This window comes from Petromyzon marinus, chromosome 1 (genome assembly GCF_048934315.1).
Source record: "Petromyzon marinus isolate PM22_M1 ecotype Great Lakes invasive population chromosome 1, UKy_Petmar_22M1.pri1.0, whole genome shotgun sequence".
NCBI lineage: Eukaryota > Metazoa > Chordata > Hyperoartia > Petromyzontiformes > Petromyzontidae > Petromyzon > Petromyzon marinus.
Window position 1 is genome coordinate 5942517 of NC_133667.1, and position 25708 is coordinate 5968224.

The window sequence follows — 25708 nt, forward strand, 5'->3', positions numbered from 1 at the left end:
TGCGGTCGGCCTTTGTAAAGACCAACGAAGGATGTAGAATTGAAGATGAAGGCAACAGGAAGGCGTCTCGACACGGGGTTCTCTCTCGTGTTGACTGTCGTATAAAAGCCGGAAGCGCTGTGCGCTCAGATTGCCCATTGACACCGGTTTATTAACACTCATGCACCGTACTTTGTCAATCTGCAGCTGAACGACGGAATCCGCATGCCGTGTCAGTCATGGGGATTGTGTGACCATACTTCACCACACTGGTCACTGTGGGTAAAGTGAGTGGGGTAAAGTGAGTGGGGGAAGGGAGTGCCGGTGGGACGCTGCTCCCGTCTCTGTGTGCGTCACGGTGGCACGCTGCTCACGCGTCTCTCTGTGTGCCGTAGGGCCGGCTGCGTGTTCCTGCTGCTGCCCTGCGGTGGCGTCTACACGGTCGAGGTGAACGAGTGCGACCGGGTGAGCGACGTTTATTGCGGTAAATCTGTAAAATGCAACAGCACGTGTGTCACAACAATTCTCAGCCGAGTCGCCATTAACCACCTGACTGGTGTACACGTCTGGTTAATCAATAACCCTGCCAGCCACCCACAGGCCCAATTTAGTTATCACATGCTAGTGCATTGATGTACTGCACAGCACATAAGGACTTTCACAAAACCACACTTTACTCACTTGCTGCACGAGGAAATAATTTAAAGAGTGGTCCATTCCTAATGTGCCACAGCTGCTTGCTGAGTGTGGGTGGGCCGTACTTCAACATTCATTGCGCATATTGATGACATGCAGATATGGGGTTAGCCAAAGCACTGCTGCAGTTCTTTATTATTAAAAATTCCCTCCCTTTATTACTGCTAATCCTAGCAGTAATACACTACAGCATAATATGGCTTTGAGACCACCCCACCGCCTACACATTCCGCAAGAAGTGACTAACCCCATATCTGCATTTGTCATAAATATGTTCTCTCCTCCTCCCAGCCAGCTTAAAATACGCTGCCAAGCTGAGTGTTCATTAAGATGCTGTCTTTCCGACAGCTCTGTTTCATCACCTGAAGATGGCTGCTTGCGTTGTGCCTAAAACGTCATGAGAATTTTATTTTATTATGTTTTATTTTTATTATTTTGTTATTTCCCTTCTACGTGACTTTACCGAAAGAACCATGAAGATGAATCCCTGCAGTCACGAAAGCTTTAAATCGAAGTCTTTTACACAATGTATTATACACATAATGTATTATACAGATAATGTATGATATACATAATGTATTATACACATCATGTCTTATACTGAAGGCCACTTGGCATTAGAGGTTTCGGCGCCGAAAGTTGGCAAAAGGCCTCTTTCGGCACACTTTCGGTTTCGGTCGAAAGTCAATTTTAAACTTTCGGTCTGGTTTCGGTTTTGGCCGAAACTGATATTGACTTTTGGTCATTCGTCAACCGAAGATCTACTTTTAGAATATAATGCTAGTGCTACATCTATCACTTTGCCTATCGGCCGGTCAGTCGGCGCTAAGCAATCCTATGCGATAGGCTGCAAACACATACACATCAGCAGCAGCTTGGGAGCGAGGTTACAGCCGCAACCATGGGCTGCTAATGTAGATACAACCGGTCAACAGACGGCAGCCTGTCTGGCTGAATGCGGAAAAACTGTTGTTTCTTAACTACAACATTCGTTTGTTTGGATATAATTACTAAGTAAGTAACACCGAAAGATTTGATATTTAGCGACTCTTACTGCAGGCTCTGAATGATTAGTTCTAGATTTATTTTTAATTAAAGTAGCATTGCATCATGACATATTTAATAAATCTTGTGTTCAGTAACTTCGGTTATATACCTTTCTGTTTGGGTCTCGGTTGAAAGTGTAGTTAAAGTTTCGGTTTCGGCTTCGGTTTCAGCAGAAAGTTATTTTTTTTACTTTCGACTGAAACCAGATTGAAAGTAAAAAATTTACCAGAATTTAAACCAGAAATTCAATTTCAGTCGGCCTCTACTCTTAGTGGCCCCTCCCCTACCTCCCACGGCCACAGTGACGCCACAGTGACACTGCGTTCAAACTCCATTCGGCGCGGTTAAGCCAGGACTAGGTGCGCATTTTGAAAATGAAAACCGTGGATCTGGAGATGAAGTGAGGGGGGAGGTTGATGCCTCGTCGCGCTCCGCGATGACCCCGTGACGCGGAGCCCGGCACCGAGCGCCGCCGAGGAGCAGAGAGCGCGTGGCCCCCTCGTCACGGAGAGCTCCGGAGGCCACGAGCGAGCGCGCTCAGCGCTGGGGAATCTGGGCTGAGCCTGCGAGCAGAGCAGCGCCCCTCCAATTGGTCGTGGATACTCAGCACGAGGGCCCCGGTGCGCCTGCCCCTCTGACTCAGCTTAGCGACTTGGCAATCTTGAAAGGCGTCTGTATTTATATTTGCGTGTACAGCATCCATGATCGTCGTGTCACTGTGGAAGTCTTACACCAAAAAGTGCATCTACGCTGTATCCAGGGGTTGAACCCCCAACAAGCAGCAGCAGGGGAGTACTGCAGCAAAGGGCGGATTGCCGTGAGGCTGGTGGGAGGCGATGGAGGGGACTGGGGCGCAGTGCAGCGCGAGCCAACTCGGTCATCAAGCTGCCCTGCAGCGTGACTCCCTGATCCATGACCGTGACTTTGTCACTCATCATCAGTTATTGCCACTTGCTCCTTGCGTAGCACTCTGACAGGCTAACAAATGGAAATAGTTTTGTAAGAGATCAGTTTTCCCTTACATTGTTCTTCTACATAGTTTTTCAGAGGAAAAACACAAATTGTAGTTTCCATGTGCAGCATTATCACGTGTGTGTCGGTACACTCCGTTGTCAATCGTCGCCATCTTCGTTTGGCAGCTCACGGTGACCCTGATCATTCCGCTCACTTGGACACCGAGTGTCGGCGGACCCGGCAGCGTTGCGGTCAGCGGTGACTGGCGCTGCACGAAGATCGAGACTCTTTACAGACATTTAACCAGTTCAGAGGAAATGTGAGACAGAACGATTTAATAGCCCTTACAATGCTTGAATAGTGCACACTCGTGATAACCTACAGTAGGTCATGAGAGTTGCACGTTGATAAATGCACTTATGCGCATCAGTGAATGACCTTGCCTCGTTTGTTTTTCAAGTTGCCTCTCTCCACGAGGCTGTCTACACACGGGGGCCTCCACGAAGCCAACCTGCACGTGCAGTACCCGCTGAGGGGTGGCAGCTCTCCAGGTGTGTGGACCGCTTTCCCTGACGTCTCTGACATCGTCCACCGGGTCTCCCGCCAGGCGACGCACGCGCCAGGCGAGGCGCTCCCGGGCCGGGCTGCTCACCTCGGTGCACGCATGGCAGAGCTCTGGCTTTCCCATGCTGGGCCAGTGAGGGTGATTGTTGGGCCGTGCTAGTGTCAAGACTGTCATTTTAGCAAGGTCCTGTTTATAAACGAGTGCAACTAAGAAAGCCCACGCATACGAGAGGGTAGCACGCTTGATCTCTACACAGATGGATTCAATAATCAATTGAGTCATTGCTGTAACAGCAATCTCCCAGTCACATTATGGCCCAAGCTAACAACACTGGGTATTCACAGGCAGTCTGCTATCCGAGCACTAACCAGGCCTGAACGCACTTGACGTCTGACATCTACGAGACTGAACACATTCACGATGCTTGGGTATGACGACGATTGTACTGCTTCAGGTTGGGGGCGTTTTGAGCAGAGAAGAGCCTCTTTTGAATTATATCTGAGTATCATGAATCTTCAAGGTCATGGATATTGTCAAGCTGCTTGGAAGGCTGCTACAAGCCTTGTCAGAAGCAATGAGAGACATCGAGCATGCACTACTGAGCTCTGAGGTTAAAATACTGGGACTGGGTGTCTCTCTCAGGAAGTTTATAACCTCATAAGTTTGGCGAGTTACTTAATTTCCAGTTTTTATCACAATCCAGAGTACCCAGAGGCAGAGTAACCAACTGCAGATCGGGAGTCTCAAGCAAGTAATGGTCTCCGAATGATCCACCGATACCCACACTAACAAGTGCTGCATTACAGCTGTGGGGGAAAAGAAAGAGCAGGGGGACCAATGGGAATGTCCATGCAGTCCGTACAGGTATCACCACACAGTGGAGACTTGTAACTCAACAACATTTGGACTCCATAGTTGAAACGTGGGCAAAGTATTGCAGGAATGTTCTAGGTTTGCACCACTCGGTGCTTGATGAGCACCCTCCTTCACAATAGCACTCTCATAAGAGAAAGCTAAACACGGCCTTTTGTGTGCATAGCTTGAAAGGGTTATCCAGGTGCAACGTGAATCCCAACAATTGTTTGGTAGAACACGGCCAGGATTTTAGAGCTTTTTGCACTGGAATCATATTTTTTAAATACGGGGTTTATTTAAGTGGAGTCACATATCGGCAGGCTTGCTCAAATTGCCATCTGATCATAGCTCGTAATTATTTAGAGCGACTGAGGAAGGGGGAGAGATAGTGAACATGGAGACATTTTGGATGTGAGAAATTATAAATGGGGAAAGATAATAGAAAGAGATAAGGGATGGGGAGAGATAAGGAGAGTCTGAAGTGAAGCCTGGACAGTGCCACGTGAAGCACTCCCCTTGACCGCCATCCCCAGCCTCTCTGCACGGCTCCACAAAGTGAACGCACTGCCGCTGTTACACGCGCACGTGTGATGCACACCGCTTGTTTCCAACGCAATTTCAGGTGAACATTTAAATGGGCAATGTGTTGCTTCGGTTGCTCATTATAAACAGTTGGATGCTTATTATTATTATGAAATTCATAATGCAATCAACGCCATACGTTTCTAACCACAGAGATATATACACAGAAATGTATCGGCCTTTATAGGTTACGTAAAAGCACCATCAGCAGTTCCTGAAGAACTGCGATGACCACAAATGTAAAAAACTAAACTATTTTTATTTTACCAGGTAAGGCCCACTGAGCTACAGAGCTCTTTTTCAGAAGCGACCTGGTCATATATGAGTGCTCAACGAAGCAGCTTGTCACGTGCAAATGGATAGCAGCCAAATACTATAAAGGCATGTTTTAAATTTGGAGGGAAAAATCGGAGGACCCGGAGAAAAATCCACATGACCACGGGGAGAACATGCAAACTCCAAATATACAGGCGTAGGGGATTGGATCGAACCAACGACCTGTATACTTGGCGAGGTAGTTAACATCTCACCACTGTGGCGACTGACAGTAGCAGTGAGGCAGAGACAACAGCAAACCAGTTTCGTTCTTCTTAGGAATCATCAGTACAGTGTCCAATGTTGTTCAGGAACAGCTGATGTTTTTGCATGATGCATGTTTCTATAGTTTGTAAAATTTATGGTTTTCTGGCCTGCACTACATTTCTGTTGTGGCGATTTAATCAAAGACTAATTGCAAAACACACAATCCAGTATTTAGCTCACAGTAGTTTATAAAACCGAGTCTTGAGTGCAATAAAATACCCAAATGCACCCCTCAACGTCTGTGGTCCAGGGTAGGTCCATGGCTTGAGTTGTCTCTTTCAGATGCCACTGCCCCTGGTCACCTGACAGCAGCACATGCTCCACTCGGCTTCTTGAGCCATACCGAGGGAAGGTTCAGGTGGCTTCCTGTGGCCTTCCTCAACTCTCTTGAATTCGGTGACACCATCGCCAAATGCAATTTTACAGAATGTACCAGATTTCTATTTTATGTAAAGGTTTAATGTTTTTTTTTTTCAATTTCACATTTAGGACGTGAGGGTGATGACAAGAATGTGAAGCTGCCTTCCAGTATGCAAGACTGGAATGAAGACCATGTTTGCCACTGGTTGGTTCACGAAGTTAAATTGAAAGAGCAACATGCCAACAAATTACACGAGGAAGCGTTAACAGGGCCTTCTTTAGTAAAGCTGCAGCGTGAACAACTCAAGGAGTTTGGTCTCAAGTCGCTACAAATATCCTTACTCATAGACTCGCGTGATGAATACCTGAAGAAGTCCAAGCCCAAGTCGTCCAGTACTCATAGCCACGTAGTGACAACACCTGCACGCGGTGATGAAGCCTCGGAGAAGACTCAGAGCCACTGTGAAACAAAGGGGGCACAACTCGTTCCTGGCAGCACACAAGCCGAGTTCTTAAACTCTGAAGAAAACCCTCCGAAGAAAAACAAGAAAATAAATAAAAAGGGCACAGGACAACAGCAAGAGAAGAGTGTGCATCAGAAGCAGGCAGAGCCAGGTGATGTGGTTGATGTGGATGCCACGAACATATCACAGCAGGTACATGGAAAAGCTTCACAACCACCTGCAGAGCTGGGGACACAGGAGCATTCCGCTGTTGATGATTCAAGCCAACAAAACACCAGCAAGAGTCAGGTGAATATTTGCTCACCATGCCCATTTGATCACCATTACACTTCACACAGATATATCAGAGGAAGTGTACTGCCTAGTGAAACGGGAATCACAAACTATATAGATCCGGTTCGCGAGTTTAAACTTTTCGCCTGTGAGGGCGATGTTGATGAAGAATCCAAGATGAAGAAATTCTGTAATGAGGTGTTCAGGTTTTCTGCTGGTTGCATGAACAGGAGGACAAACGGCACCATACACTTTGGTGTGGGAGACACGAAGAGCGGGTACAGGCACGGTGAAGTTACCGGTGTCCACATAGAAGACCAGAGCAAGTTTGTTGATACGATCGACAACAACATATCAAAGTACTTCCAGAAAGACAGGATCGAAGATGCTAAAGAATGCATACGACCTCCAAGATTTGTGGAGGTAATTTCGCCTGAACATACAAGTCTTGGTGCGTATGTGATAGAAGTCGATGTTAGCTCTAAGAGCACAATATGCAAAGACAATGTTTATTAAATGAAGCACGTCAATGGAAAATGGCAAGCGGGTAAAGAGAACCACGTATATAAGCGAGATGGTGCATCTTCTAAGGATATTCTGGCAACACAAAATTCTGAACAGTGGAAAGAAGAGTACAGACGCATTTGTGAAGATGTGAAAAAGTGGAATGAGCAAAGAAAATTGGCCGAAACGAGCTACAAAATCGATCGTTGAATGGATGATGGAAAGAAGCTAACTACATTAATTACCAGGGGGAAAGGGACACTTGATGATTCCTATTACAAAAAGTACATATTGGTGGTAAACAAGGCGGACCAAAGCCAATTGCCCCACCTTGACTTTGTAAAAGAAATAAATTGGTTTGCAGTCCTTGACTTTGATCCTGAATACACCATTTCTGGGCTGTGTAGCCTTGTCCGTGCTGAAAGGTCACCCAACCTGCATTTTCCCCGACAGTTTGTAGAACGTGAAAATAATGACATTGAGACCATTGCCAAGAATCTAAACCTACACAAGCAAACCAGCTGGATCTTCTGTAATGGAAGAGCAAACATTGATGAGGAAAAGCCGATGGAATCCAAAGAGTTTCAGAAAAAACGCAGTGATAACCATAGCAAACTTGTAAGCTTGTTGTGCAACAACGACCTCATGCCCATTGGAAGGTTTCTTGTTGTTTTTCTTTTACTTATGAACATTGATGACCCAATTGATCCAATGATGGAAACATTTTTCTATTTTTATCAAAAACTAAACGGACTTTCTGATATGATGCTCATAACAGAACGTCTAGAATCATATGAAAGTTGGGCGACACTTGCACACACGAGGGTGGACGAAGATGAATTGGCGTACAGGTCAATACGCAGTATGAGCTTGGATCATCTCAATTCCACAATTTACAAGATTAAATCGGCGACTAAGAGTCGGAAACGGTTTCTGCGTACATCAGTTGGAGGATCATGCTCTTTAACAGCAGTGCAGGAGGAACGGATGTCTTCACTGACGATTGTGTGTGAGAATGAGTGTGAAGATACAGGAATAGAGGCAGATGACACAGCGTTTGATGAATTGAGGCGAAGTATCGAGGAAAACTACTACAAAGGAGGCAAAGTCTGCCCATGGAACTTCTATTTCTCCGAGAAACGAGGAAAACCTTTCATCAAACGTGAACCATTTAACAATCTAAAGGAGAATATCGAAGATGCACTGAAGTCAAACCGATGCCTTGAATCTGTAAACTTGTTTCACCACCCTGGCTGTGGAGGAACAACACTTGCATGGCATGTCCTATGGGAGCTCAGAAAAAAATTCAGGTGTGCTGTGATCAAAAGTAACAGTGATGACCAGAAGGAAATTTCGGTTCAAGTTAAAGAACTACTGAAGTATGCAGAAAACGATGCTAAGGTCTACACCCCAGTGCTACTGCTGGCTGACGACATTGACGACACAGAGATCCTTAAACAACTTCAACACAGCATCATTTCTGAGCTGTCAAACGTCGTATTTGACAGACCTCTTGTTGTCATGGTAAACTGCATGCGGTCTCAAGCCCTTGAGGAAAGTCAGAAAAACCATTTAATGACCAGTGTCATTTTGGAACAAAAGCTCTCTTCTACTGAGCAACACCTGTTTGAAGAAAAGCTTAAAGAAATAAAAAATGAGTATGAGAAATGCAACAACTTCCTTTCTTTCATGATAATTAAAGAAAATTTTGATTCAAATTATATTAAAAATACCGTGAAAAATATGCTCAAAGGTTTAGACTACAGTAGCAATAGGCCCAATGCTAAATTGATCAGTTACGTTGCATTGTTGAACAACTATGTAAAAAACACATCAATTCCAGTGTCTAGATGTGAAGCAATCCTCGGAATTTCACAAGTAAAATCCACTTTTTGGAGGAAAGAAACTCTTGAAGATGGCTTGAGTCAGCACGCCAAATTGCTGCTCATTAAATGCCCCATGGACGAAGTGAATGGCACTTATGAATCAGTCCGAATGATACATCCACTCGTGGCGAAACAAGTGCTGGAAGAATTTGAAACAACGAATCGCTCTTCAAGATTTAGCATTGCTAAAGAACTGCTTGCTGAAGATATCCTTTTTAATAATGGCATGGGAAGAGAGCACTTGGTTAAAAATGTCAGGAATATGTTTGTCATCCACCATCGCAAAGAGCAGGGCGATGAAACAGACAGTCTCTTTGCACCTCTTATTTAAGACATCATTAAACAGAAATACAGTACATTAAGCCACTCAAGTAAGTTGGAATCGGGCATGCAAAATGCTAAAGAATTAATGTGCTGTGCTACAGATAGATTTTCAAAAGATGCGATATTGGCCCAGGCTCTTGCAAGGTTTTGCTACCTTAAAGACAACAACTTTGATGAAGCCAAAAAATGGGCAGAGCATGCAAAAAAATTGGTCAAAAATAGTTCTTACAATACAGACACAATTGGTCAGATTTATAAGCATGAACTGAAGCAGAAATTTGATGTTAGCGCCATAGAGAAAAAAGGGTTCCTTCCTCCATCAGATCTTAATAAAGCACTACAGCTTGCAAAAAGTGCTTCTGACTTTTTTAGAGAAGCACAGGAGTTGGTTAAAACAGAGGATGGTGCCTTTAACACAGCTGGATTCTTCGGCGATATTGAGGTTGCCACACATATGTTGCAACTGTTTGAGCTGACCAAAGTATTTTACAAAACTGGTGAAATCCACAAGAGAACCCTGGTGGCCTATTTAAATGGAAGGATTGACTTGTCACGAATACCTACAGATGACGAAGAAGAAAAAGCAACAGTGGAGGTTTTACAAAACAATGAGTTATATCTTAGAGAATTAAAAAAGAGAATGAAGTATTCCTTAGAAGTTTTGGAAGCCTATTTTTGGCTGTTTAAGCCAAGGTATGCCGAATCACAAATACAAGACAAGCATCGTTACACCGTAGAACAGTTTTACAACCAATATACAACGATATTTTGTTCAGAGAAGTCAGAAAAACTGGATGCGAAACAATTCCCAAAATTAAGTGCTACGAATGAAATTGAGTCAGAACACGGTGATAGACTTCCAGGACTTATACGCTATCTTGCTGAACGAAATGCTGAAAAATCTCTGGAGGTTATTGTCAGCAGCTATAAAAGTATACTTTGTAATTCTAAAAATATCAATAACATTAAGGAAAAACAAAATTTAATTTTTGCTAACGTTATCCTAAATTGTGTAAATAACAAATCCAAAACGGTTTCCCCCTATAGTGAACTGGTGACTATGCTGAACAATATCTTCCACGAAATAGGAACACAACACAGATTTCCAGAACCATACTTTCTGGCTTTACGTTTACTGTGGCTCAATGAAGAAAGCAAAAGAACTGACGTGAATCAGCTGGCAGAATACATTGAGGCAATGAAACGATCCTTCCGAGCAAAATATGTATACATGAGCCGCAGACAACAATTAACAACCAATTTCTTTTTGGGGAAGGGAAATGGATTGGAAAGAATAGTGTCTCGAACAAAAATTGACAAAACTGCAGACATGCAGAGAACTGGGAAATCCTTGCGTCTATTATGGCTCAGTGGGGAGATTTTCAAGGAAAAAAAAGTTCAACAAATCGTCCTTAGAGTTCGGGGATCAACTACTGATGAAGGAGACATTTACCTTGACCATAGGTTCAGTGCTGGTGATGGGAAAAATAAGGCCATCAAGATTCCTGTGCACCCAGTAAACCTGGGACCACTGAGGATGGGCAAGAGCATCGAGTCTGTCACCTTTTTTGTAGGGTTCACTATGGAAGGCCCGATTGCCTATGACATTCAGCCTGTGTAGGATAAATAAAAATAAGGCATGGGTCATAAGGTGCTGTAGCCATGTAAATAAAACGTAGGGGACTGCATTGGCATCAATCTACTACACATATCAAAATAGGACCATCTGTTTTGTAACCACTCTTCTACCACCAATTCCACTTTTCCACCACTAATTACTCAACAACTACTCCACCAATATTGAGGGCTCAGTGTATCAGACTGTGTCATCTCTTCCAACAGCTGTTCGACCATGATACTGCAGGTCAAAACGTATCTCTGTCTGCTTCTTCCCTTGCACCGCTCGACTTTTACAACCCAGCTCGATTCAAGCAATGCGACAATTCTCGACAGTGCTGTTTGTTTTTGATCGCTTTGTTGTATATGTGCCTTTTGCAATATATTTTTTTACATATTGTCTATTTTGAATGTCATAGTTCTTTGTACAGATATAGGTGGGTTGATTGCATTCCGAGGGTTGAGGGTAACCATGGAGGAGTAAAAATGTAACATTAGAATGAGAAGTTGATAATGAGGCTTTAATCAAAGGGGACCACAAAAGCCAATGTTCAGAATGACAACCACCACATATTAATATTATTAATACATCAAGGTATGAAACGTTACTCTATGAAACATTAACCTTGATGATAGGGTGTGCCGTTATATGATAATGCAGCTCAGGGGAAAACGGTTACAATATGACTATTTTGCATAATCTTATTCACAATCACTTATTTGTACGTAATTATCCATACGGTCTGGATACGCATGTGAGACTTTATTATAATTGAATTATGGAAGTTCGTGTTGAAGTACTGACCTTAAAAGATCATTCAGAACAAGACACATTTATATATTATAATTGTCAATTCTCGACAACCAAAATGTATATGTAGTCAAGGGTGTATAATCTGGGCGACGCCCAACCACCTTTGTCTTCCCATTGGCGATCTTTACATGCCATACCAGTCATTCATATTAATGCTGAGCCCACGTAAGGGGGGAACCAGGACCAGTGCAGATAAACGCCACTGTATTTACTGAGGGGGAATCGAACTCGGCGAAGCAGCCTCAGTCGGAGAGGGGACAAAGATACCCAGAGAGGGAGGCCATTTTTATTATTACACGCTTTTATTTAACTCACTGTTGTCGTATCCTCAAATCTTGTAACTCAATTTTAACCCACTTGCCAATGTACTATCGACTGCAAACTTGGTATACTTATGTCATACTGATGACAATACTATATTCTATCATTAAAAATTTAAACCATCTTTTTATGTTATGTTTCGGCTTGGGTCTAATTGTTCACGCTCAACTGACGTTAGCTGTAAATCACCACGGTCCCTTACGTTATGGCAAGCCTCGGGGCCACTTCCTGGAGTCGTGGAGTTATGCCATTACTCGGCGGGACATTTAATTAAAGCGTGTTTTAAAAAGTATTTTAAAATATTACTTATTTTTACCCTGCAACATGGGCCACTGACACACACATACACCATGTCTGGGTGGCCAGCTTTCACAAGTTAAGTAAACACCACCAGGGGCAGCTAAGTACATCAGAGTTCACACCGTCTTGGGATGACCTCCAAAGGAGGTATAACCCCTGACGCCAGGGTATCCAGAAAGCCAAAAAAAAGGTGGGAGGAGCTTTGGGCTTTTTTATATATAACTTAGGAAATCAATTACACATTCCTAATCAAACGACACAGCATCATACAAAGCAGTCCTGAAGGGACAGGCTCTGGGATTTGCCCACGTGACTTGCAGTAGAGTTGGGTTCTTGCTAAGGCAGACTCTAAGTATCACTGAACATTTTATTTTCCGTTTTTCTTCATATTTTGAGTAACTTGTAGAGTAAAGGACTTCGATAAGTTGTACTGTACTAAGCTAAGAGGTGTGATAAGTTACGTGGTTGAGGGAAATTCTTGATTGATAAGAGTTTATGGTGGCAAGAGACCTGAAACTGCATTCTTCATGCCGTTGTTATTAAAAAGAAAAATATATTTTTCTAGATAATAATGTACTAAGTTAAGAGTTGTCAGGGAATCCTTGGCAAAACGCCCATGGTGGCGTGAAGCAACTTTCCCAAGTGGAGACTTGAGTCATCCACCAATATCGAGTGTGCATGAAATATTGTCCTACTGTAGGCTGGAAAAATGACGTCTGTTGTCAAGTCAACCTGACATTGTATGAGGTGGAGAGGCCGGGAGTGTGTGAGCGATTGTCACGTGCAGGCTGCTGCTGCACAGCGTGAGATCTCTGAGGGCGAGCAGCCCAGGGGGTGCTCGCGAACCAAAGCCACTCCCAAGGCTGCTGACAGGCAACGTGCTGGGCCAGCGTGGCGGCAGCGCACTCCAGCTGCAGATCGAGCCTGGCGTGCAATCAGTGAGCGTGCATTGAGCAGCGTGGCCACGAGCGCACTCCAGCTGTGGACCCAGCCTGGCGTTCTCCACATCCTTGTGGGACTGGAGGTATTTTTGGGGAAGAAAGAAGACAAAAGATGGAAGAACATTAACTTCACACCATTTACATGTGCCTTATACACGATTGCGGGCTAATAAGAACCCCAGCTTGCATGCATCACACACCCCAACAAACGAATTGTGCATTGTCGCGTTACCTTGAAACAGCCGGGTTGTTTTCTTTAAATCACGTGATTGTGAGATCCGATCGTTGAAGTTTTCTAAGCATTTGATGCGCATTTGAGCACGAATTACGTACGACTATCGCCATGTTGAGGTGTTTGTCTATTGTTCTCTTTTAATCACGTGATCGTGAGATTGACCGTTGATGCTTTTATGATTATTCAGTACGGGTTGATGAGTACGTATATTTGCATGTGTACTGTTATTGGTATTCTGATAATGAGTGTTGTTGGATGTTAGGGTAAGTGCTATTAAAGTTGTTTAGATTGAGAAGGGCCCGAGTGCTTCATTCTATCTCAATTGCGAGAACTGTATCCTGTATACACGTAACACACATTTTTGATTTAAAGCTTTCGTGACTGCAGTAATTCATATTCTTAGTTTTTTCGGTAAAGTCACGTTGAAGAGAAACAACAAAATAACAAAATATATATAAAACAATAAAAAAATTCTCACGACGTTTCGACCATAACTCAAACGGTCATCATCAGGTGTGTTGGTTTGCATACATTTATTTTTAAACGGCACATTTATTTATTTATAAAAAAAAACGTTGGCGTCACGCGCAGCGATTTGGCAGTTTGCCCAGGACTAGTCCATCTATTTTTTTTTTAAAAGAGGAGGGGGGAGACGAATTTTTTTATAATGTATGCTGTCTGAAAGCCACTGTAAGCGTGAACAATCAATTAAGAACTGAAATGGTTTATCAAATCTTTCCAATGATTGCTAAGATAGAATCCATCTTCTCGGTTGAAATTGTCTCTGTGCTTGTAAATTTAACCTCTTCAACAAAAGACCGGACCCACACACCAAAAAGTTAGACGTTAATAAAGTCGTAATTAATCGCAGTAACAGTTCTATTTCCGATGGTCTGAAATCCGTTTTAGCTAAAGGTCTAAACTTTGCAGTCACACCTAAACACATACCAGTTAATGATATAATTGCCCAAGTAGACGTTGCTCTCAGGGGCCTGGGTCACATCGCTGCAGACGTAGCAAGATCTGAAATCGCTGCAACCCTCAAAAACGCTAAGATGCCAGCTAGCAACCTCAGCAAAGATGAGCGTTTTGAATTATATAAATTAAAAAAGAGGAATGATATTGTAGTCCTCTCAGCTGACAAAGGCAATGCTACTGTCATCATGAATGAAATAGAATACAACAACAAAATTAAAGAATTACTCGACGATGGTAGTTATACAAAAATAAAAAGAGATCCCACCAACAGCCTCGTCACACAAACCAACAAAATAATTTCTGATTCAACCGCATTAATTGATCAATCTAAACAGTTTTCGTTGAAACCTTCTGCTGCCAGACCACCAAGATTATACGGCTTACCAAAAATACATAAAGTTGATACACCTCTTCGTCCCATAGTCTCTACTATCAGCTCCCCCACCTACAAACTAGCTCGTTTTTTGTCTGAAATCCTGCGTCCTTTCACTGGAAAGACCACCTCTGCGGTACAAAATTCTACTCACCTGGTATCGACAATCAAGGGCATTTCCCTGTCCCCAGACGACCTGCTTGTCAGTTTTGATGTAGTTTCCTTATTCACCAAGGTTCCTGTACCTGACACCATTGCAATCATTGAAGACTTGGTTCATCAAGGACTAAACACTGAGGTACCCCCCCTGGTGAGACACTGTTTAACCAATACATACTTCACTTGGAATGGAACTTTCTACAAACAAACTGAGGGCACCCCAATGGGCTCCCCCCTCTCTCCAGTTATAGCTAACATTTTCATGGAGAAATTTGAGACTGACGCCATCCAGACTGCCACTCTGCGCCCAACCTTATGGAAGAGGTACGTGGATGACACTTTTGTCATCTGGCCACATGGCCGGCCTGCTCTAGACCAATTCTTCGACCACATCAATTCCATACACCCAGCCATCAGATTTACCATGGAAGTCGAAATAGATGGCAAGATACCTTTTTTGGATGTCCTAATTAAAAAGAGACCTGATGGTTCAATGAGCCACTCTGTCTACAGGAAAGCTACCCATACGGATGCTTATCTGAAACCGGATTCCCACCACCATCCATCACAGAAGAATTCTCTCATCAAGACTCTGTATCATAGAGCCCAATGCATATCCGACCAGGAACACATAAGCAGTGAACTCAAGCACGTACACCAAGCTCTTAGGGCTAATGGTTACTCCGACTATACAATCCGCAAAGCTATCACTCAAACCATGAAGAAGAACCCTCTTGAGGAGCCTTTCAAAACCATCACTTTACCCTACATTGCTGGGATCACAAAAAAGATCTCCAAAATCTTGAATAAACACAAGATCCAGGTCCGTTTCAACACATTACATAAAATCCGTGATCTGGTTCCGTCTGTAAAAGATGTGATTCCGGACATACAATACCCTGGTGTCTACAAACTAAGTTGCCTCTGTGGTAGTAGTTACATTGGAGAAACCAAACGCCATGTCTCGGACCGCATTCGTGAACATAAAGCAGACCTTAAACACGGTAGGACCAACACCTCGGCCGTAGCAGATCATTGTTCTAATTCAGTAGGCTCACATGCCATTGACTTTTCCAAGACGGAGGTTCTTTGTAAGCCATCTGGCTTCCATGAGAGATTCGTTCATGAGGCTATCCACATATACAAGCACAGAGACAATTTCAACCGAGAAGATGGATTCTATCTTAGCAATCATTGGAAAGATTTGATAAACCATTTCAGTTCTTAATTGATTGTTCACGCTTACAGTGGCTTTCAGACAGCATACATTATAAAAAAAATTCGTCTCCCCCCTCCTCTTTAAAAAAAAAATAGATGGACTAGTCCTGGGCAAACTGCCAAATCGCTGCGCGTGACGCCAACGTTTTTTATAAATAAATAAATGTGCCGTTTAAAAATAAATTTATGCAAACCAACACACCTAATGATGACCGTTTGAGTTATGGTCGAAACGTCGTGAGAATTTTTTATTGTTTTATATATATTTTGTTATTTTGTTGTTTCTCTTCAACGTGACTTTACCGAAAAAAACTAAGAATATGTAACACACATTGTTAATTACACTTAAACACGCATTTAATTACGTGTACGCCTAATTATATTAGAATTAGAGCAATTAACATATTCACATTCTACATAATTTCATATTTTAATAGTTTACTTTTTTTTAAACAACACAATATACACAACAGCTTGTCGTCTTTGGTCTATGGGCATGCCCTTAGCCAATGTGTTAAATGGATTCAACCAGGCTTGCGCACTTACATTAATCTGACTTCCAAAGGCAGCCGTGAGCATGCACCACTCTTGACGTGCACACCCAACAACACGCACATCCAAGGCGCGCGGGGGACCCAGACACCACCACCACCAATCTCACCGTGAGATTGGTGGTGGTGGTGCGGCACTTGGCGTGTGGTCCCACGTGGGCGACCACGCGGAGATTCCTCTGCCCGCTGCGCTGACGCCTCCCCACGATCGTCCAGGCCCTACCCCACAACGTCCGTGCGGAAGCAGCGAACATTTCTGGGCGGCGTCGGCTATGAATCTAAGACGCAAATCTGAGAGTGTCTGGGTACGAGCGGAACGTCGCGTGACCCAACCTGGTTGGTTCTCGCACCCTACGGGGATTGAGCAGCACCCTGCGCGTGTGTTGGCGTTGTTAAATTTGTGGTAATGCCGAGACGTGGACCACGGGTTCAGAGGGCAAGACGGCTGCCGCTAGTAAACAACACTCAAACATAGCACTATACGGCTGTGTTGCACAGTTTTACATGATAACTTAAAATAACGATGATGGCTGTAACTGCACTCACGTTCATGAGCGATGCTGTCTCTCGTCCTACCATGATGCATTTCTGTAGTTTCCAATCGGTATATTTGTAAAAAAAAACATTACTCTTCAATAATTTTACTAAATTAGTTTGCTATTCCACATTTGGTTACAACTGTTCATATTTTTTTTGGCTCTTTCGGTAAAGTCACGTAGGTATAAAACAAAATAAAATAAATCACGACGCTTCGATCGCAACACAAGCAATCATCATCAGGTGGGAAAACCACAGCAAGAACATTTTTTTGCTGAAGTGGGAGAGAGATACCGTCGTAAGAGGTTATATAGGTAAGAGAGGGGGGAGGGGGGGCAAGGAAGGGAGGGGGTGTGGACGCTAGGAGAGGGAGATGCGGAGCTAGGACGGGGGGGGGGGAAGTGGGCGGGGCTGGAAGTGGACGGGGCTGGAAGTGGGAGGCTGAGAGAGCTGGGGATGCGCGGGGGGGGGGCTACAACAGAGCCGCTGCAGTACCAATAAAGCAACAACACCAATGCAGCAGCAATTACAAACGCTAGGGATGCAATTAACTCGGCAAAATAGACTAGGGCCCGGTAAATATGATGGAACAACCATAAAGTATATAAAGGTTTTACCTAGTTAATAACATCCTTCCAATGATTGCTCAATTTGTATCCATCTTCTCGGTTGAAGTTATGTCTATGTTTATATATCTGGATGGCTTCATGAACAAACCTTTGATAGTAGCCCGAAGGTTTGCAGAGCACCTTGGTCTCGGAAAAAAAAACAATATCATGAGAGCCTACAGCGTTATAGCAATGATCAGCTACGGCGGAGGTATTGGTTCTGCCGTGTTTAAAATCTGCCTTGTGCTCGTGAACACGGTCCGAGACATGCCGTTTCGTTTCCCCAATGTAACAATCACCACAGGAGCAACTTAGTTTGTAAACTCCCGGATATTGCATGACAGGAATGACATCCTTCACAGCTAGGATTAGATCACGAATTTTGTGTACTGTACTGAATCGAACCTGGATCTTGTGTTTGTGTAAGATTTTGGCAATCTGTTTGGTAACGCCTGCTAGGTATGGTAACGTGATGGTTTTGATCGGCGTCTCAGGGGGTTGTTTCTCCATGGTTGGAGAGACCGCTTTGTGGATAATGCGGTCTGAATATCCATTCATGTTAAGGGCCTGGTGTACGTGTTCCAGTTCATTGGCTAGGTGGTGTTGGTCAGAAATGCAGTGGGCCCTATAGTGTAGTGTTTTGATGAGGGAATTCTTCTGTGCCGGATGGTGGTGGGAATCAGGTTTCAGATAGGAATCTGTGTGGGTGGCTTTCCTGTAGACAGAGTGTCCCAAACAGCCATCAGGTTTCTTCTCAAACAAAACATCCAGGAATGGTAGCTTACCATCCTTCTCCACTTCCATGGTGAATTTGATGGATGGGTGTATGGAATTAATGTGGTTGCGAAATTGGTTCAATGCTGGCAGGCCATGTGGCCAAATGACGAAGGTGTCATCCACATATCTCTTCCACAAGGAAGGACGTAGGGTGGATGTCTGGATGGTATCTGTTTCAAATTTATCCATTAAAACATTCGCTATCACTGGTGATAAGAGGGAACCCATGGGGGTACCTTCATTTTGTTTGTAGAAAGTACCATTTCAGGTGAAGTAAGTGTTGGTAAGGCAGTGCCTAACCAAAGTAGGAATATCAGGGTTCAGTCCCAGTTGGACTAAATCTTCAATTATTGCTAAGGTGGCAGGCACTGGAACCTTGGTGAACAGAGAAACCACATCAAAACTGACGAGACGATCATCTGGGGACAGTGAAATGCCCTTGATTAGAGAGACCAAGTGAGCTGAGTTACGTACTGCTGCGGTAGTCTTGCCAGTGAATGGAAGCAAGGTATCAGACCAAAAACGGGCCAGTTTGTAGGTAGGTGAGTTGATAGTGGAAACGATGGGCCGGGGTGGAGTGCCTTCTTTATGGATCTTAGGAAGACCATAGAATCTGGGTGGTCTAGAAGCAGAAGGTTTTAGGGAGAGCCGTTTGACTGGTTCGATAAGAGAAGTCGAACTGGTAATGATATTGTTGTTTTTTGTAGTCAGGCTGTTAGTAGGATCTTTGTTAATTTTGGTGTAGCTGCCATTTGGTATTGCTGCTGCATTGGTGTTGTTGCTTTATTGGTACTGCAGCTGCTTTGTTGTAGCCCCCCCCCCCGCGCATCCCCAGCTCACTCAGCCTCCCACTTACAGCCCCGCCCACTTCCCCCCGTCCTAGCTCAGCGTCCCCCTCTTCGAGCGTCCACGCAACGCCCTCCCTCCCTTGCCCCCCCTCCCTTGCCCCCCTCCCCCCTCTCTCTTACCTATATAACCTCTTACCACGGTATATCTCTCCCACGAGTCCCACTTCAGCAAAAAAATATATTGCTGTGGTTTTCCCACCTGATGATGATTGCTTGTGTTGCGATCGAAACGTCGTGATTTATTTTATTTTGTTTTATACCTACCACGTGACTTTACCGAAAGAACCAAAGAGTATGGATCCCTGCAGTCACGGAAACTTCAAATTTAGATTCATATTTTTTTCCAAATTGTTTAGGGTTCCAAAGCACCGTAGGCATGAGTGATAATTGGGACAGAAAATGAATATTCAGTGTTACACGCACAAACCACGTGTTTGGAATGTATGCTACGTTTGTTGGTGCCATTCTTATCGGCGTGCTGGGCAAGGTGCACGTTCTAGATTAAGGTGCACGTTGACTTCACACAGCCAAGACTCCGTTATGCTGAACAACCAGAATTAGAATGCATTTAAATGCATCACCCCTACTCATGTTTTCCAGGTTTCCTTGTAGGCTGCCGATAAGCCGTGGTTATGCTCTGTCACGCTTCAGCCTATAAACACCTCCCGCCCCGTGGTGTGGTTATTCTCTGTCACGCATCAGCCTGTAAACAACTCCCACCTCGTGGTGTGGTTATTCTCTGTCACGCATCAGCCTATAAACATCTCCCACCCCGTGGAGTGGTTAACCAGCGGCATCACTCCCGAGTGTTCAGGCGGCGTCACCGCACCGCGGCCCACGGGCCGGAGGGGCACAGGTGCCGGGCCATGAAGAGGGGAGACATTCCTCTCAACAAGTCCCGTGCCCCCACTCTTAATAAGCCACTGTCTTTATCGCCGCTTGGCAATGCCCACACTGACAACTGAGAATCTGCTGACTCAAAGACCCACCCATCACGCTCTGTATATATTCCCGTTTCCACGTGGGAACGTCACGATGCACTCGCTAAACACACACCTGGCGCTGCTGCTTCAAGAGTAGCTCCTTACCATAACACATCTGTGAAGCAACAATTACATTCATGGTGAATTTCTCAAGAAAAGTATGAATAACTAAATTCTAAACAAAGTCTAATGGGAAATTAATGGTACTGATTATATAACATTACATTTTTATTGTAAAAGGCATAGATTCAAAACGTATCCATATCATGAGAATTGATTGCCCTGGTACTGATATGCGCACTCGTGTGTCCACCTTCATCTCATTTGCTTTTTGGTGGCCGATATCCGACTGTATCACAACAAAGCGATGCCGGGTAATGCTGTGAATAATCTCTATTGCACTCGGATGTCCATTCAACATTACACTTCCATCCCCATGCACCTCATCTGACACACGCCTGAAAGTACAAATGGCATACGCTTGTACCATATTTATTCTGAGAGATAGCAATGCGATCATCGGCACATTCTTGTTCTGTATGAACGCTCCTGTTTTGGAGTGTTACGTTGGAAAAATAAATAGATATGAAAAATATGTAAAACTATAAATGTAGAAACAAAATTGAATCTTATTCATTAAACATTGGGGTTTTATTGTGCAAACATGCACAGATAAATCTCTGTTATCCGGCACTTTACCACCGGGGATGCTCTATTTATCACCATCTGTCAGACTGCAATACAAATATTCCTTCACGTATCCGCGAAAATTCCGGCAGCCATCTGGCATCTTGCTGTGTGCTTATTAAAGATCTGTACATGCAACCCTGTACTGCTGTATATACTGTGCTCTAAACGGCCTCACTGCTTATCTACAATCAACTTAGAATGATCTACACCTGACTGGTGAGTACCTCTGTAAAAGAGTATTTTATTTCTGATATCATAGTTAAAATGTCGACTTAGTTTATTTCTTGAAAAGTTGAATGAACTTGGAAATTTGGTGAAGCATACGTATAACTCTCAGATAACCGGCATCTTTGATTAACCGGCACCCTCCATTCCCCATGGATGCCGGATAACAGAGATGTTGCTTAATTTGCATTGTTTAAATTTGCATGTGAAAAATGTCAAATACTAAGTATACAGTCTTCATGTTGAACCGTGTTTAATCATCCATACAAATAACGGAACAGTGCACGTGCTATATTTGCTTTTTTTAAACGACTCGGTGTGGAGCTGCAAATGATCGTGTTCTATTCTCTCAGATCCAATTATACATTGAGTAGATTTTCCAGTTGTCTTTAACACATTTTTTCGCTATAAGTAGGAGTGTGTGTTTATCTTGGTCTTGGTGAGATCATTGTTTTAAAAGCGTTACAATGTTCTAAATCTGTTTCGCACACGTTTTATTTCAGCGAAAATGTATATTGAAAGCTCAGGGCATGTGATAGTGTCTGCCTGAGATTGGTGTTTTTGCTATACAGTGTACCTTCGTATATCAGGGAAATTTATGTACATGGAATGTACTGACAAAGGAACACTTGCGTTAACGGAACATTCAGTGCGCATATGTCGAATTACACAGGAACAACTTTATTGCATGAAGCATCATTTGGGCTTTCATTGCCGTGACTGACACAGTATACCGGAATGTTTCGTGTAAATCTTTCGCCGTGGAATCACTAATTTTGACCATGAGCCCAGATTAAATATTCAACGTGTCGGTATCACCAGACTTGACATCACTTTAGCAGGTTCAATTTCTTCACGTGGCCAATAACAGTGAATTGTACGACGACCATTTGAAATGAGTGGGTTATTAAATAATACACGTTTACTTGCCAAAGAAATACATATATGACCACATCATTGTTACCTTAAGTAGCATCAATATTTGACAGCCTGCGCACTGGGAAGTGCCAGACGCTGCCAAAACGTGTCGTGATGCGGTTAACGTGTCTGGGCACTGAGGTGCAAAAACCGGACTGCTGCTCTGAGATGAGAAATGCTGCTGCAGCCAATCAGTAGACCGAACCGTAACCCTCACCCCCAAACCTCCCCATCTCCATTTACACACCCGCGGTTATGTCACGCCCATTCACCCGTGGCCAAGCCTCGTGAGCCCCAAACCGATTCTGATTGGTGGCAGCAGTCGATTTCAGAGAAGCAGTACGTTGCATGAAACTGTCTGCCACATTCCTGGGTGCATCTCCTCTGCTAGCCACGCTCAAAGCAGGAGGGGAGCGTGACATTCCGTTGAAACTCAAATTCTGAACTGTGCGGGCGGCACCAGAGCGGGGCATGGTGCACTGAGGAACAAAGAAGCGCGCCGCAACGCAACACGGGAGTCGTGAAGAGGCGGAGCGAGGAGAGGAGCACGCGCAGCACACAAACACATGCAGACACACACGGCCCTGAGCATGCGCGATGTGACGTGGAGAGGCACGTTCAATAAGAGCAGGCAATGTCTGGCACTGACAAATGAAATCAACGCATTTTAAGCAATCTGGTTAACTGACGCTATAAGCGTGTGTGTTGCTGTACATAATTGGTATTGTTTTAAAATTGCGTGCTGTTTGGTCATGATACCATTTAGAGTCAAATTATTTGTTATTGATGCAGCGGGACGGTATGATTCAGGAAGGACACGGTTTATTTATGCTCATAATTTATGATGCAACTTATGATGAATGCATCACATCCTGTATTGCAAAAGTGTTATTTCCGATTCCTATATGTTGCATGTCATCTCTCAGACACGAGGTTCAGCATGCTCCATAGATCCCGCGTGTGCACGGTATCCTAACATCTGGCGTTGGGTCTTTCCCTTGGTCACTGACCTCTTGGGGCCACTGCATTAACGTCTCTGTGACCTGCCCTCCATCTGACAAATGTGCTCCACCACGTGCCGTGTTCTATTACGAAGGTCCTCTCCTACCATATGTTCCAATCGCTACGTTAACGTGCAAATGTCTGACTCAGACAGTAAGACACTTATTACTCCTGCATCAAGCATGACTTTTGCATTTGGCACGTGTATACTTGCTACGTGCTGTTTTTATTGCAAACAAGAAAGCAATGGGAAATATCGCTCATCAAGAGAAGTAAACACATACATAGTACTTGTACGTGTGTGTTCTCTAGATGGGGAACAGTGGTGTAGTGGTTAGCGCGCTGCGCCACGAACCTGGCAACCAGAGTTCGATTCCCGCTCACGGCCAACACCAGTGGTGACGATTATCTGAACCGGTCCTGGGCCTCCCCTAGGTACCCAATTGAGGTTGAGCCTCCCCTAGGTCGACTCAACCTCAATTGAGTACCTAGGGGTATGTGTAAAAAAACATCGCCACTAGGGAGACAAAGGCGGCCGGGCGTGTTGTTGGCCACCCACTCCCTCGTGTGCCGTGCCGGTCTTCATAGGCGCTCGCTTTGTGTGTTCTCTAAGCCTCCCCGCTGCAATATCCCAACCACAGGACGCGCGTCTACGGCGTAAGCCCCCACAGGTGACGACGTCGACACCGACAGAGGCCGCTGTGGAGCGGTAGAATGAGACCGTGACACATGGGAGGGTAAATCACGACGCTGGTAGCTGCGTCGTGCCCACACGAGGTGACCCTGTGCGTGAGGCTCATGGATGCACAGCGCCCCCACGTTCCTGGGACTCCTCCTCTCCCCCTCCAGTCGCGCTCCTTCAGTCCACGACGCCACGGGCGATTCTTTGTTACACTGGTCCACATAATATTCATCAGCATAGTTGATGTTCTGTGTATTTGACTTGCATAAGGTACACACGGGGAGCGATCCTTAAATTTGCACCGCCCCTGCAGTTGGCAGCATCTGCCGTCCAGAGATCGCGATGGAATTTGTTTACAAACTTCGACCACGAGTCTGGCGTTGTCTCCAAGATAGAGAGATGGACGACGGTGCAGAGGGCCCTACGGAGATAGACAAAGACAGGGAGAGACAAACACCAGGCAAAGAGACGTAGATACCGATAGAGATGCATAGAAACATATAGAGGCAGGGAGATACAAACACAGCGAACATGAAAATACACGGAGATGCAGAGACAAGCGGATATAGAGAGGCAGATAAGATACAGAGATACAGGCGGAGATGTCGACACACATGGAGACAGAGACAGACGCAGATAGAGTTAAGGAGTTTCAGAGAAACGAGGACACAGTCACTGAGACACACGGAGATACGTGCATTGATCGATCTACTGCTGGATAAGAGCCTCTCGATGCCTGTGATACAACCAACCATCTTCTGCTTATGATCTGATGTCTTCATCGCAGGTAACACACTGATGATATAGGTTTTTGTTGTTTCGTTATTACGTCCAGTTTTCTGTCGTCTGTGTCTGTGGGTCTCCGTGTCTTCGAATTTCTTCGCCATCTCTGTGTATCTGTCATCGTTTCTGTGCCTCCGCCTGCAACACTCACTACACTCGCTGTGAGAAACTCACCACGAGATACTTCACTCACGACGCAAAGATTCTTAAGCTGGAATCAAAGATCCGTAAGCTGGAACCGTATCGCCTTTAACGACTGCTGGTGCAAGCGCTGTTCGCAAACGCGCATGCCTTTGTCTCCCAGTGCTGATGTGTACACACCAGGTACAGATAGTCCCCGAGTTACGATGGTCCGACTTACGATATTTCGATCTTACGATGGCGATACGACAAAATTGTAAAATATTTTAAATTTCGCGCGGCAGGCAAACGCAGGAGCGTACGAGGTACGATCCTGCACGTTGGGACGCTGCCGGGATGTACGCACCTTCCGCCTTTATATTAAATTGCAGTTCATATTGGTAGGCTAAGAATTTACCTTGTTTTTTTACTTTAAATTTTACTGTGCAATACAGTATTGCGATTAATAAATATATACAGTATATAGTTTATACAGTACGGTACTGTAAATTGCTCTGCTTTGCTAAATTATCACCATTCTTTAAGACTCCTGGGTAGGCTAGGCCAGGCCATCTTCGACTTACGATATTTTAGACTTATGATGGGGTCGTCATAACGCATCTCCATCGTAAGTAGAGACCTGTACTCATTTAAAGGACTGATTCAATTATTCTCAGATTGTATTGGTCGTGAGCGGGAATTAAACTGGGGTTCGTATCACAGTGCACCAACCACTACACTCCTGCTCTACATACACCCTGAGACACTCGCCAACTTGTAAGCAAAGTAAATTAAGGGTGGTGGTTGTGGATTTGGGGCGGTGATTGGAATGTGAGTAGAGCGTGACTTGTTTTTGTAACGTTAGTGGGTTATTGGTGGTGGTTGTGAATTGACGGTGGTTGTGAATTTGAGATTGTGGTTGAGCGATACCGCTTATCCATGTCAGAGCCACAGAAC

General features: G+C 44.4%; 3 protein-coding genes across 3 annotated transcripts; all 3 read left to right on the top strand.

Moving 5' to 3' along the window:
* The first annotated feature begins 289 nt into the window (after window positions 1–289).
* LOC142906633 (sterile alpha motif domain-containing protein 9-like) lies at window positions 290–6883 on the top strand. Its single transcript, XM_076054891.1, has 3 exons — window positions 290–444; window positions 3137–3227; window positions 5750–6883. Exon 3 carries the CDS (start codon window positions 5791–5793, stop codon window positions 6871–6873), a length of 1083 nt encoding a protein of 360 aa, XP_075911006.1. The 5' UTR covers window positions 290–444; window positions 3137–3227; window positions 5750–5790; the 3' UTR covers window positions 6874–6883.
* Window positions 6884–7071: 188 nt separating this feature from the next.
* Window positions 7072–9078, top strand: LOC142906577 (sterile alpha motif domain-containing protein 9-like). The gene has a single exon (XM_076054739.1). It carries the CDS (start codon window positions 7072–7074, stop codon window positions 9076–9078), a length of 2007 nt encoding a protein of 668 aa, XP_075910854.1.
* Window positions 9079–9135: 57 nt separating this feature from the next.
* On the top strand, window positions 9136–13594 carry LOC142906618 (sterile alpha motif domain-containing protein 9-like). The gene has a single exon (XM_076054827.1). The coding sequence runs from the start codon at window positions 9136–9138 to the stop codon at window positions 10690–10692; it is 1557 nt and encodes a 518-aa protein (XP_075910942.1). The 3' UTR covers window positions 10693–13594.
* The last annotated feature ends 12114 nt before the right edge of the window (window positions 13595–25708 follow it).

Coding starts and splice junctions, on each gene's coding strand:
- LOC142906577 (XM_076054739.1), top strand. CDS start 7,072: ATGGATGATGGAAAGAAGCTAACTACATTAATTACCAGGGGGAAAGGG.
- LOC142906618 (XM_076054827.1), top strand. CDS start 9,136: ATGCAAAATGCTAAAGAATTAATGTGCTGTGCTACAGATAGATTTTCA.
- LOC142906633 (XM_076054891.1), top strand. CDS start 5,791: ATGCAAGACTGGAATGAAGACCATGTTTGCCACTGGTTGGTTCACGAA.